Source organism: Pinus tabuliformis, chromosome 9 (genome assembly GCF_031772625.1).
Source record: "Pinus tabuliformis cultivar Carrire ecotype Pingquan chromosome 9, CPIR1, whole genome shotgun sequence".
NCBI classification, from domain to species: domain Eukaryota; kingdom Viridiplantae; phylum Streptophyta; class Pinopsida; order Pinales; family Pinaceae; genus Pinus; species Pinus tabuliformis.
This window is the reverse complement of record NC_142307.1, coordinates 1,111,244,492-1,111,257,799: the sequence shown is the minus strand read 5'-3', so window position 1 is coordinate 1,111,257,799 and position 13,308 is coordinate 1,111,244,492. Positions and strand designations below refer to the sequence as shown.

At 34.8% G+C, this 13,308-nt stretch overlaps 1 protein-coding gene across 1 annotated transcript; it reads left to right on the top strand.

Annotated features, from left to right (window-relative positions):
- Window positions 1-8,598: 8,598 nt before the first annotated feature.
- On the top strand, window positions 8,599-12,408 carry LOC149152550 (serine carboxypeptidase-like 35). The gene is made up of 9 exons (XM_089443519.1): window positions 8,599-9,195; window positions 9,355-9,462; window positions 9,765-9,860; window positions 9,982-10,074; window positions 10,350-10,438; window positions 10,631-10,912; window positions 11,010-11,146; window positions 11,243-11,332; window positions 12,273-12,408. The coding sequence occupies exons 1-9, from the start codon at window positions 8,922-8,924 to the stop codon at window positions 12,406-12,408; spliced, it is 1,305 nt and encodes a 434-aa protein (XP_089299645.1). The 5' UTR covers window positions 8,599-8,921.
- The last annotated feature ends 900 nt before the right edge of the window (window positions 12,409-13,308 follow it).

The following is a 13,308-nucleotide window of genomic DNA, read 5'->3' as shown; positions in this document are numbered from 1 at the left end:
AGATCCAACTATTGTAACAAAAGAAACCATATAATAATTCAGGCATTCATATAAGGTTTGTGCATAAAATATTTAATAAAAGTATGGTTAATATGTACAATGGTCTCATAACCAGTAATATAATGTCTAAATTTATTCAAGGAATAAACAACAACGAGGATCTCCTTTTCATTCACACTGTAGTTCAACTCAGCTTTGGATAGAATTTTGTTGATGAATTAAATGGCATAAGGTAGCTTGTCATCTATATGACCCAGCGCTGTTCCTATAGATTTTTAGAGGCACCATCATGGATGACGAAAGGATTTCCAATTATATTTCCAATTCCAATTGGATTTCCAATTCCTTCCAAGATATTAGGCTCCCAAAAATCATTAGGGAGAGAGAAGAGATGAACCCAAATTGGAGCCATCAAGAACTCTTTCTTTTCCAGATTATAACACTCCTCCAAAAATTGCATGAACGAACTTTCTCCATGAAATAGGGGCCATTACATAAAACCCTCTTTTGGTCCTTCAGGGTCTCAAAGATAACTTTAAAAATCCATTTTGATCCGAGATGCAGTTTTATGGCTCCTTTCAGCTACCATTTCAACTAAATCCAGTTCATAACATCCTGTTCCTTTTGCTATATATCCATGAACTTGTAGATGAGCGCATGGTCCTTGATGTAGTTGTGGGATTCCTCTAATATTATTTTCGGTATAACAAACTTTGGTTTCTTTGTTGCTTTAGGAGGGTAGTGACTCTGCATACAAACCTACCATTGGGCCCCTAGAACTAGGCCATCTCTATCATCATGCTGACCTCCATGTGAGCTTTCAACTTTCGTTGTTTTCCATTTTATGAAATTAATATAGGAGGGGATTTACCCTTCCCTCCAAGATTACTCATGTGATGAACCAACTATACAGGGTAATTGCAATACCTAGAACTGACATAGAAAAGATGGATCGAAGGTTCTAGGATATGACAAATGTGTTGCTGGCCTGCAAAACCATGATTTTCTTCAACTATGTGATCTTAGAAAATTAGAAAAGACCATTTTTTCATACTGTATTATTTTGCAATCACTTTGGCCAAATTTCGATTACATGACCTATTTCATAACACACTCAACATCAAAATGAAACATTTTCATAATAAAATTTCTGAAGCATAGTTTGTAGCTATTAGATTTATCTCAATAAGAAAACCCTAATTAAAATCCATCTCCATGTACATTTGAGGATAGGTGGCCTTAAAAATATAGTTAGTTTCTTAACCATGGAAATAAAATTTCCCTATTTCATTTCCAATAGAAGTTAACTATGAGAGATTTCAAAGATGTGGGGGTAGGTTTGGGAGCCTTACCCAAACTACACTATGGAGATCAACAATATAACCGGATCAAAAGTAGGAGACCAAGGTTGCATGAAGAGATTAGAAATACTCGAGAATTAGGGCCCATAATCATAAATAACCTTCTTATCATCAAGATTATCAAAGAAAACAAGAAAGCCCAAGTGTGAGGGGAAATATTTAGATTATCAGACAAAATATGTTTCCACAAATCAGAAATCCACTTGTGGAGATCAATCAATCACAGCCAAAACCCATTAAACTTGCAGAATACACCTTTATTTGAGAAAGAAAATTCATTACTAAAGGCTTCCTTCTCTAAGGGAAAATTAAAGGAAAGAGCTTCCTAAACTATTGAAAGAACATACCTAGATTTCAACATGGCACTATATGAAACCTTAGCTTGAGCTTCCAGAGAGGAAGAATTTTCAAAACCAAGTATCATTCCTTCAATAGATACTGAATTCTATGCGGAATCATGATAATTCACCATTTTTTAGAGGGTTGTGGAAACCACACAACGTGAATTTGCAAGGAGTTTCATGTGAGGGGAAGGGACGTCTGACTATGGTGAAACCCTAGCCACCACAGGAGTCTGTAGAGCCTACTCCATATGTTAAAGAAGTAATTTATGACTTAGAAAAACCCAAGACTCCATGAGGATGGGGGAGCCTTAATTATAATTATAATTATTTTTGTTTTATTTTACTTTAATGTTTATTTTTATGTAATTTGACTAAGTCAAAATGTTTAGATAACATAACATAAAAATAGCATAAAAGGCATTACAACATCTCTTCCATATTGGGTTGGAGAGCACTTCTCAACAACTAGTGCAACCATATAAACTAAATAGTTGGTACATTACAATAGGAATCAATTGATAATAAGCGTCAAAACACTTACCTTGAGATACATCTCACATTGCTCACATTAAAAAAATATAAATTATGAACCTTATTTCAAACTATTATTATTATTTATTATAAAAATAATTAATATTTGAGTTAAACAATATTTTTTACCATGAAAATTATTAACTTGTAAATATATTATGTTTTAATATCATGGACCAATGGCATGACTTATCAGTACGACATTTGTAAAATGACAAATAATAATATGACAAACTTGAAAATAAATTTTAACTCTTAATTTGTGAATACTAATATGAATAGAGTATAATATTCCATAAACCATATAATATTCCATGAACCATATTACATAACCCTATGTAAAGTATATACAAATATGTGGCCATAATACTTTTCACAAATCACTACACTATGAATTAGTTATTAAGGATAATTATTATGATAAATGGTATTTATATTATCACAATTATATATGTAAACTATATTTTTAGTTTGCATACAACAATTTCGGGAATAGATATGGGAAAGATTCAATTTTAGATAGTAAATGGTAGGTTACATGGATTAACAAGGGAGCCACTACTGTATCGGTAGTCCCTGCCGGGGTTTTCGCAATATTCGTGAAGCATTGGTTGAATAGCCAGTATTACATTATGCCCTACTACCACTGGAAATGTGCCCTTATGACTAGTCTGAGAAGTTCTGTAATCTACAATAGCATCAAAACTTTCAACCCATAACATTATAGTCAGATGTTCCTAAAAGTTCCAGAATCAAGAATAGCAGCACAACCTTCAGAATCAAGAATAGTAGCACAACCTCTGGTGCAGAACTCGCAGTTGAATGTTCATAGATGTTATCAATATTTCTGTTATATGTCCAGAGTTAGGAATAGCAGCAGAACCTCCGGTACAAAACCTGTGGTTAAATGTTCATAAATATTATCAAACACAAAATGATATATTAACATATATTCCTCTCGTGAAATTATCTTCCTGGTGATTTATTACTACTTTATGTGTGAAATGAGATTAATGCATGCAGACCCCACATGGCTCCTCAATTTCAAAGCTGGATTCCAATGCCATTTGTATCGTACTGGTAGCATTTTAAAATGGAAATTCAACTCCAAATTTACACATATTAAACCTGTAATTTTAAAAGGCTTTGTCTGGTGTCAATTTTGTCAAGGCCATGAAAATTGCTTTAATCTGATTATTTTTTTCAAAAAAAAAATTGAGAGTAAGAGTGCTTAATTCTGTTTTCATAGTGAAAATAAACATAACCCGATTAAAAAAAACCTCCAAAATACTCAAAATCTTCAAAATTTTTATAATCCACGATTTTAAAATGTGTGTCATACGCCATTGTTTCTTGAAAATCGCATACCTAGTAATTAAAGGCAAATGCAGACCCCACACAGCATACCACCGCTAAACCTATCGCCATGTTCGAAGTCAGATTCCATTTCCCCACTAGTAAACCTAACCTGTCACATTGTTCAAAGTTGGATTCTACCATTTTCTTTTACAATAGCATGTCTTTTCCATGAGTAAACCTTCGACAAAACACAATATTACTACTTTGTATGTGAAATCAAATCTCTGCATGCACTCCAAGTGTCCTTTGCAAAGGTACAACTCTACATCCATTACGGGTTTTGCATATTCGGTCACTTATACTGGTAAGTACTCGAAGACCACTATCCGCTTTTCATAATCCTGGAACAGTGAAGGTAGGACAAGTAGGGCAACCCGGTAAAATTTTATTGCACTTTTCTTAACTGCTCTTCATTCATTTCAATTCAATGGCCATCTAATCTGAAGCAATGAAAGGTCCATCAAACTGTAACCAATAGTCATGGATGGTGGCAAGTTGTTTCCCATGACTCTCTTCTTGCTATTTCTAGCGCCCAACTTTTACAGATGAAACGGTAGAATAATCATGCGATTAGAGAACATATAATCCTCTATTGTTTTCTTGTCTTGGGTAGGTTAAGCAGGATGAGAGGGGCTTTGAGCTTGAGACCCTGGCAGAGAGCAAAATCGGGTATTTGGCCGCTGAAACTATACTTTATTTGCAAGGATAAATTTGGATTAGGGGAGATGGGTAGGTTAGGCAGGAGGAGAGGGGCTTTGAACTTGAGACCCTGGCAGAGAGCAAAATCGGGTATCTGGCCGCTAAAACTATACTTTGTTTGGAAGGATAAAGTTGGATTGGGGGAGATGGTAGTAAGTGGAGAAGAGCGAGAGAAGCGTTGGGTTTGCTTCTATGCATCCTCACTCCGGTTGAGAGGAATGAAAGGCCTACTCCGAATGAGACTGTTTTGACTCGGTCTAGTTCTTCCAATACAGCTCTTTTGGGAGGCGTACATGAATCAATCATGGGTTCTGTACAGTTTTCGTAGATTTATCCTGGCGGTTTGCATTCAAAACCCAGCGTCCAAATTTCTCCTATAAGATTGTCTGGTCTCTGTATTCATCTGTCTTGTTTTTACTAAATTGAGCTTTAAGATTCTTTTTGTCATGTTGGGATCTGAAATCTACAGATGTTCACTGCTTACCGCTTTGGCGTTTCAGCATCTACCTATATGTCTTTCTGAGATTATGCTGGTTCGTTTCTCTGCTACCTTTTTTTGGTAATTGCTATTAAATGAGGTTATGCTGCTTCATTTAACTTTTGCCTTTTGTGGATAATTGCTGTCATAAAAAAATAATTTAAGCGATTAAGTTTTTATTCCATCTGTAAGGATATCCGCAATACTTCTGCGAGTTGTTCATTTCTTGGGTGTTTGATGTATTACCATAGATCTGAATTAGTACTAATATCTACCTATGATCAAGTGCTAGAAATCTGAGCTGCACTTCTTTCTAAACGGCTTTTTTACGGAAAATGACGCTAAAATCAGGTAATTTACAGAGCACTGTAAGAAGAATTTTAGGAACTGTGTGGAAATTCAAAATTGTTTTTGAAGAAGCATAACAAAAACAAGCTACTTGTAATTATTTTTATAATTAAAACAATTTTGAAGAAGCATAACAAACCAAGCTACTGTAATCATTTTTATAATGAAAAGTTATGATTTTTTTAGGTTGACAAAAAAATATAATTGAATTTCCAAAGTGTACCTCCAGGTGCAGATTAACCGGATACGATAGGCATTGGGTGAAGCCTTGGATCAATGAAAAAGTGCAAAACAACTAAAGAAATGTTCAGTGAAACAATGGAGCTCTTGTCTTTGTCTGCTTTTCTTCTGCGAATTGAAAAGGTTGGCACTGATGCGAATTGAATTGAACTGACTGGCTCAACTATTGCAGAGAACAACTATTGCGGAGAACAATGGGCTAACATGAGCATGGAGGGGTAAGAGGAATGACGTGGAGGGAACATATATTGCATGTATTGTTTATTGCATCGAACGAATACGGGCAGGAGATATAGGAGGTGACAAGTGGTCCGAAGAACATGCAGGTGGCTTAAAAAAATTGCATAAAATAATTCAAACGCTGCGATATAAATAAATTGCAAAAACTTTGATATAAAGAAATTGGCAACGATATATAAAATGATAGAACTTTGGATAAAATGGTATTGCCTCAATTTTATTGCTTCGGGCCACGTGAAGCCTCTAATAAGACGTAGAATGCTTTCAGAGTTAAAACTTTGGATAAAATTTAAGTGAACAAAATTTCTACGACTAAACTTTGGTTAAAACACAAGAAAACATAAAAAAACGGTCAACGGATGGATTACTAGGCGGTCAAACATTCGATCAAACGCTATAGTCCCTGCTATTCCTGAGGTAGGGACTAATAATAGATTTCTAAAGTTTTTTAATATGTAAAGTTATTTGAACAATACATAAAATTTCCATAGAAATATATATTTATAAATGTAATATTATTAACGGAAATGACAAATCATGGAACACTAACCCAAACTGAAAAAACATAAAGATATAATTTTTTTTGAAAAAAAGCTTTAAGCCATCTCAAACATGTATCTATTTGATCATTATTACTTGTATACTTAGGAATATGTTTTTTTTTTCGGTTTTCCTTTTTTATACCACCTAATTTATTTTAGAAAATATCAATGTTACTTTCATACATGTGTTTCATTTAAATAACTTTCATTTGCAGTCATTATAATTATAATTATGTGGTATTTTTTTATAATTATCATATTTTTATTATTATATAATAATTAATATATATAATATTATTAGTAATCAATTTTTATAATAATTAGGATTATTAATTTTTATTGACATTTTTATTTTTTATTAAATTTTTAAAAGGTAAAAGATTAATTAAAAATTTTTAATATTTTATTTTTATGCTAAAAATGTGAGAAAAACGTTTTCATATGTTTTTGACTTATAAGGTCAAGAATGTTAGTAGTATAACGAATATTTAGAAAATTAGATTAAATGTGAGTGTAGCATGGAAGATATAAGAAAAAGTGTTTTTCTTCTTCAACCCTCTTAGGATAAAGTGAGAAACTCTTTCATCCCATGGCATTTTAGGAATTGACCAATGTTGAGTTTCATTATAAAGCTCATCAGAGTTTTTTCTTATGTTGGCAATGCTAATTTTCTTCTTAACACTATCAAGATATAAACATAAATCTGGTTTTCAAGATGAGGGCTGATCATCTCCTTATAATATCTTGGTTTCTTTTGTTCCTCTAACTCTTTATCACTGCACAATTTCTCTATAAATTTCGAAGTAATAATATTTTTAATATTATCCAGGTTCTGCAAGATGATCTCCTTCTTTATTCCTCAGTGGTCCATCCAAGACTAGGCATCTGTATGGCACCCTCATTTTGGTTAGAGATATAAGAAATTTAGGAAATCTCTCGGTATCCATATTATATAACTTCCTCTTACACATATGGTACCTAGTCATACCCATGTTTTCAAAGGGGAAAAGGCTTACTTCAATTAGGAGGATAGGATAGGGCGTTTTTCATAGGTTGTAGGTTATAAATTGTTTTTGGATTTGTTCAATCTTCCTCCAAAAGTCTATGGATATTTTTCAAACCAAAGTCTCACATCCATATAAAATAACAAGAGTGACGAGAATATCAAAGAGTGGTTTTCATCTAATGCAAATCCAAATATCTTCCAACTTACAATTGTTTTCAACTCCATATTAAGTTTTCAACCTTCATTTATCCTTTTCTCAATGGTATAATTTCAATTGAGCCTATGATTGATGATGATTCCCAAATATTTGTGTGAAGGAACTTCCTCTGAGTGGTTGACACAAATGAAACTATCATAGGTCATATTTTTGGATTTAATTATCATTACTTTATTTTTGTTGGCATTAATATTCATACCCATCTTGGAGTACATACCAGTGAGCTAAGGCCAACACAACCTGCATTGTCCAAACAATCTTTTATCCTATTAATGTATATGCCAAAAATGAGAAAGGATAAGAGACACCCTTACTTGACTCAATTATTGCATTTATTAAAAATGTTGCTTTAGTTATTTTTATTATACTTATGTTATAGAGAAATTGATTTGTGTTATGACTAATATTAATCTTTCATCAAATATCCTTCCATCTTTTTTATAATTTCACATTAATAAATTGGCTTTTTTATTCTTTTAAATTTCCCTATCCATATTATTACTTATGTATTAATTGAAAATCAATTAATTTGATCGATTAAAAATCTTATTACAAAGGCCTAATCTAACTTATAGATGGAATATCCTTTTTCACCAGAACTAGGTGACACAATTTCAAGCGATATTGTAATTTTTTGTTGTTTAAATTATATTTTTAAATGTATAAATAGATCGAACACCCTTAAAAATCCTCGAGACACTCAAATTCTATAGACTAAACAACTTAAACTCAAATTTCTAAATATCTCTACCAAAATTTTTATTAAAATTAACCAAAAAAATAGTTAAAAAAAAATCATATCATCTATAAATTAAAGTGTCATTGAAAAACATTATCATGTAGTTAATAAAAAAATTACAATCCATTTAAAACAATTTATTACGCCGTAAGGCGTTCCCTCTGAGAGAGACATCCCTAAAATGTGACGTGTGCGATCGTGAGCCATTGATTTTGTGTGTTAGATGATTGGAGTGTTTTCTGCCGTTAGTTTAATCTATTTTATTTATAAAAAAATGATATTTTCCCATGGTAATGGGCCATGAAAAGCCAGGCCTGGCCTGCTGGCGATGAGACTCTTCTGCTGCCTTCGCATAGACTGCCTGCTGGCAAAGAGACTCTGCGATAAGACTCTTCTGCTGCCTTCGCATAGAGTGCCACTTCAGCATTAGTATTACGTGGTTTAAACGTCGTCACCACCATCAACTTGTAAAAACCGAAGGGGCACTGAACATGCCACTGTGCCAACAAAAGGTTAAACACAGGCAGGTACAGAGTTTTCCGTCCGTTACAAGAAGGGCGAGGAATGAAGGCTTGGTCAGGTAAGGCGGCTAAGTTAGTAAGGAAGTCACGATTATAGGGCAGTTTGTGGTCCCCACTCGTAGAAATTGCAGGTCCAGCTGGATGCAAGCATTGTGGAACTCAAGCTGCTACAACGGGCACTGGTATCTTGTCTCCTTGGCGTTATAAATCTACCTCAGTTCCCATCCCCACTTACTCTCATCTGCGTGCGACTGTGGAGTGCTTTGCGTCTTATTTTTGGTGTCCGTTGTGGAGTCATGGCGTTGGCCGTTTCTTCATCATGTGCCCCTGAGTGGATATGCATTTTGGCTCTGGTTTTGCTATTCTGGCAATGTGCGGGTGATCATGGCAGACTCACGGAAGCAGAAGCCGACAGAGTTGTCAATCTTCCCGGTCAGCCACCGGTCGATTTCGCTCATTATTCGGGATATGTCAATCTAAATAAAGAGAGCGGCAAGGCTCTGTTTTACTGGTTCTTTGAAGCTGCTGAAAATGCATCACAGAAACCTCTTGTTCTCTGGTTAAATGGAGGTACCTTACCTTATTTTTGCCTAACCTTGCCTTACCTGCTTCCACTCCATACCTTTTCATTGTGGTATGTGTGAATCCACAACTTCATAGCATAGCAATGAAGTAAACTAGGGTAACGGCCAGATGAGTAAGTGACATATCTGCAATGCGTAAATTCAGGACCAGGTTGCTCATCCGTCGGTTACGGAGCGGCTTTGGAATTAGGGCCGTTTCTGGTGGAGAAGAACGCACCACACCTTCGCTTAAACAAATTTTCTTGGAATAAAGGTTATTCACCCTTTTCTTTCTACATTTGCTTTTATGGAACACTTTGGACTGAGACCTGGATGTACAGTGATAGTTTATTTTCATTTTTATCGGTGTATTTCTCTGCTCCCTTTCCCGCTTGCACTTACTCATCATGGACTAGAAATACAAATTTAATGACGTTCCGGACTTTCACATCTCTACCACTTGCTACCATCTGAATGAGTGTGTTATGTTTATTGCAACATTTTAACTGTTAGTATTTTCGCTTTAAAGCCAGAGTCTCCGGTCTTTATTTTATTATCTTTTTTACTGTATTTTAGTGGCAAATATTTTATTCTTGGAGGCACCTGTTGGAGTTGGCTTCTCTTACACAAATAGATCCTTGGATTTGAATGAACTAGGTGACAGAATTACAGGTGTAGTACTATTCACAGTCTGATTTTCTTTCTCTGTGGCTTTGCGTTATGTTAATACTTAAACCCTTATGCCTAGAGAGGAAAAGTAATGAATAAAACGCTATTCCGCTTGAATTTGCAGCTGAGGATTCGTACACTTTCCTGTTAAATTGGTTCAAAAGGTTTCCACAGTACAAATCTCGTGAGTTTTACAGAGCTGGAGAAAGCTATGCAGGTAATGGACTAAGCATTAGGATCCATGGTTGCTCTTGAAGTTCATCTTATTCATAGGTGCGTCACAGGTTTTACATATTTAACTTAATCATCACAGGGAGAGGTTCAAGCCTCAAGGCACATCGATAAGCTCATTTTTGTCTGATTGTCAACTAAATTTTAAAATGAATTAGAGTTAAGACTATGAAAGCTACACTTTCGGTTGATCTTCTAAAGAATGCAAGATGAGGACGGATTCTGAATAATGAAACTTGAAGTTCCGATTGTGTGTCTCAGGACATTATGTGCCACAGCTTTCAGAGGTGATATTCGATCGCAACAACCGTTCAACCAAGGATAATGTCATTAATCTCAAAGGCTTCATGGTAATGACCTTAACTTTTACCCTGCACGTTCCATTCATAAACAAGAATCTTTGCACATTTCTTACCTGATATAAACTTACATTCCTTGAAAGAGTAATCCACGTTTTACTGTTCTTAATCCAGACTCTTTAATTGATTTGTTTGTTGAAACTTCCCTTTGGATCAATTCTTTGTGTTATTTCCCTATTGAAGGTGGGAAATGCAGTGATGGATGATGATCATGATCTGAATGGTATGATAGATTATGCATGGAGCCACGCAGTTATTTCAGACGAAGATTATCACAGTTTCAAGGACTCCTGCGATTCCAAGTCGAATAACGAGTCATCACCCCTGTGTGATAGTGCCATCAGAAACTTTATTCAAATGTACGCGGATATCGACATTTACAGTTTGTACACGCCCGTTTGTGTGCACCGGCTCGATAAAACTACATCACGCCTTGCGGCATCCGCCAAATCCCTGTCAAAACATGTATTTAACACTACTTACTCCCTTCCGTATAAGTATCTAGTTCTTTCTTGTCCATGGTTATTTTGTCATTGTAAGGTCCGTTCTCTTAAACGTGTAGGACCTGTGGCATAAATTACATTCTGGTTATGATCCTTGCGTGGAAGATTATGCAGAAGCATATTTCAACAGAGCTGATGTGCAGAAAGCACTACATGCAAACAAGACCAAAATTTCTTATCCCTGGACACTGTGCAGGTACGGGCAGAATTGTACAATTCTCGCTCGTTCTAGGGATCTCTTGTTTTTATGGCTTTCTTACCTTATTAATGGAAATGTCTTTTCTGTATACAGCGAAGTGATCTCCTGGAACGATTCTCCCACCACCGTTCTACCCATTTTCAGAAAGCTCATCAAGGGCGGTTTAAGAATATGGGTATACAGGTACGGAAGTTTGTCCTTGGAGCTTTCTGAAAATGCAACAGTTGAATTGACTCAAGGGAGAGAAATTTTTTAGTTAACTACTCTGGATTCCATCCAGCTGTTTGAATATTTTGCCCTTCGAAATCCTACAGGGCGATCCGTTTACATATTGGATATAAAATAGAATGGATTGCCGTGATCTTTGTAATGCAAATCTCTCAAGGCACCCAGAGCTATATTTTCTATTTCATATTTAAAACTAATTCTCTGAAATCACAAGACCTGTATATATTTCACATCTTACCTTACTAATTGAGTACTTTTTTATCTGTAGCTGCTCATGGTTTGAATAGTAGAGCATGGGATGCCTGCCATCTTCTTTATCTCGTTCTCTACTTTGTTATTATGCATAGAGGCTGTAAATCTTCTCCTGGTCCTAAGTCTTCCTATTCTGATTAAGTAATCAAATTGAATTTAAACTGACTTTTTATCTGTCTTCTATGGGAGATATTTTCTTCCTATTTTCTCTTCTAAATGATGCAAACTTAACCGACATTTTATTAGTCTTCTATGAGATTTTCTACTGCAGATGATGATAACGCTGTCCAGTATATATGATGCTTAATCTTGCATTCATAAAATTTTCAAATCCTCTCATTATCTGTGTGCTAAATCTTCTCCATTACCTTCAATACGGCAAATCCTTTCCGTTGCGTTCAATCATAACTTTCAAATAGCCAGCAGTTTATCAGGCAAGTCAGTCTTTGTTATTCCCCAATTCTTAGTGCTTTGGTACCATTCCTTATGCAGCCCAGAGATTGATCTGGACATCTAAAAAGTTGCAGAACTGCATCCAAAGATTTGGAAAGAAATATTGCTAATCTAAGATCTCAAACGTTGTTGTTCGACTTCAGTGAACACAGTCTATAATTCCAATTGAATACCGTTTTATTTTTTGTAGTGGTGACACCGACGGTCGAGTTCCTGTAACTTCAACACGGTATAGCTTAAATGCCCTTGGGCTTAAGATAAAAGAAGAATGGAGTGCTTGGTACAACAGCCAGCAGGTAGATACGGTACTCTACCCTTCTGCCTAACCCTAGTTTAATTTTCAATTTCAGTAATGGTTTCTTAAATAGCCCTTTCCAATTGTTCGCATATTAATTTAATTTCCCATTTGAATAATGATTTCTTAAATAGCCCTTTCCAAATCAATATGGTTGCCCGGTTGTTGTTCGCATGGATTCATTCATTTATCTTCATCTTTAACTCCACAGTTTTTTCCAACAACAAACAAAGGTCTCTAAACAGGTTCAATGCATATTTATGGCTCCTTGCATTCCATTTCAACAGTTTTCGGCATCACTCCCTCAAATAAAAGCTCAAATTCATGGACCCTTGCTTCCAAAAAAGTCCGCAAAAGCCTATTCACGTTTCAATATTCTTCCACACACTATGCCTTACGGCGTTTCCTTTGCAACACTAGGTGCAAATGCTAGTTATTCATTATTCATGCGATTTTAGTGACTTTATATCCCAATATGCATATCTAACTCAAACCCTAAGACTTTCGACTGCATGGAACCACTTCGTCCACCTTTCATAAGAATGCGGCACTCTTCATATGCAACACAAATATTATTCAATGTGTAAGCATTCAATTCATTATAGTATTCACTATAATCTCAATTACTTAGTTATGGCGAATAATCATATTGTTGAACTCCTTAAATTGTGGCACCCGTTGGGAGGGAATGCCTTTCCTTTTTTATATCAGTTGTATGCTATTACGATGGATGTGATAGATTTTTATTGGATTCATATGGTTGGAATATGTTATATGTCTTAATTTATAATAATTATCGGAATAATTATTTTATTATCTATTTTAATTTTTAAAATTAAAAAATCATAAAAATTAACTAAATTATTATTATTATTATTATGATTTTTAATTATTTATTTTTATTTATTTTTCTTAAGTTGTGTGAATCTTG

What these genes read in the sequence shown, in the direction of transcription:
- LOC149152550 (XM_089443519.1), top strand. Translation starts at nt 8,922, where the DNA reads ATGGCGTTGGCCGTTTCTTCATCATGTGCCCCTGAGTGGATATGCATT. An exon ending in TTAATCTCAAAGGCTTCATG is followed by an intron (nt 10,439 to 10,630) that starts GTAATGACCTTA and finishes TCCCTATTGAAG; the next exon opens with GTGGGAAATGCAGTGATGGA. An exon ending in CCAAATCCCTGTCAAAACAT is followed by an intron (nt 10,913 to 11,009) that starts GTATTTAACACT and finishes TTAAACGTGTAG; the next exon opens with GACCTGTGGCATAAATTACA.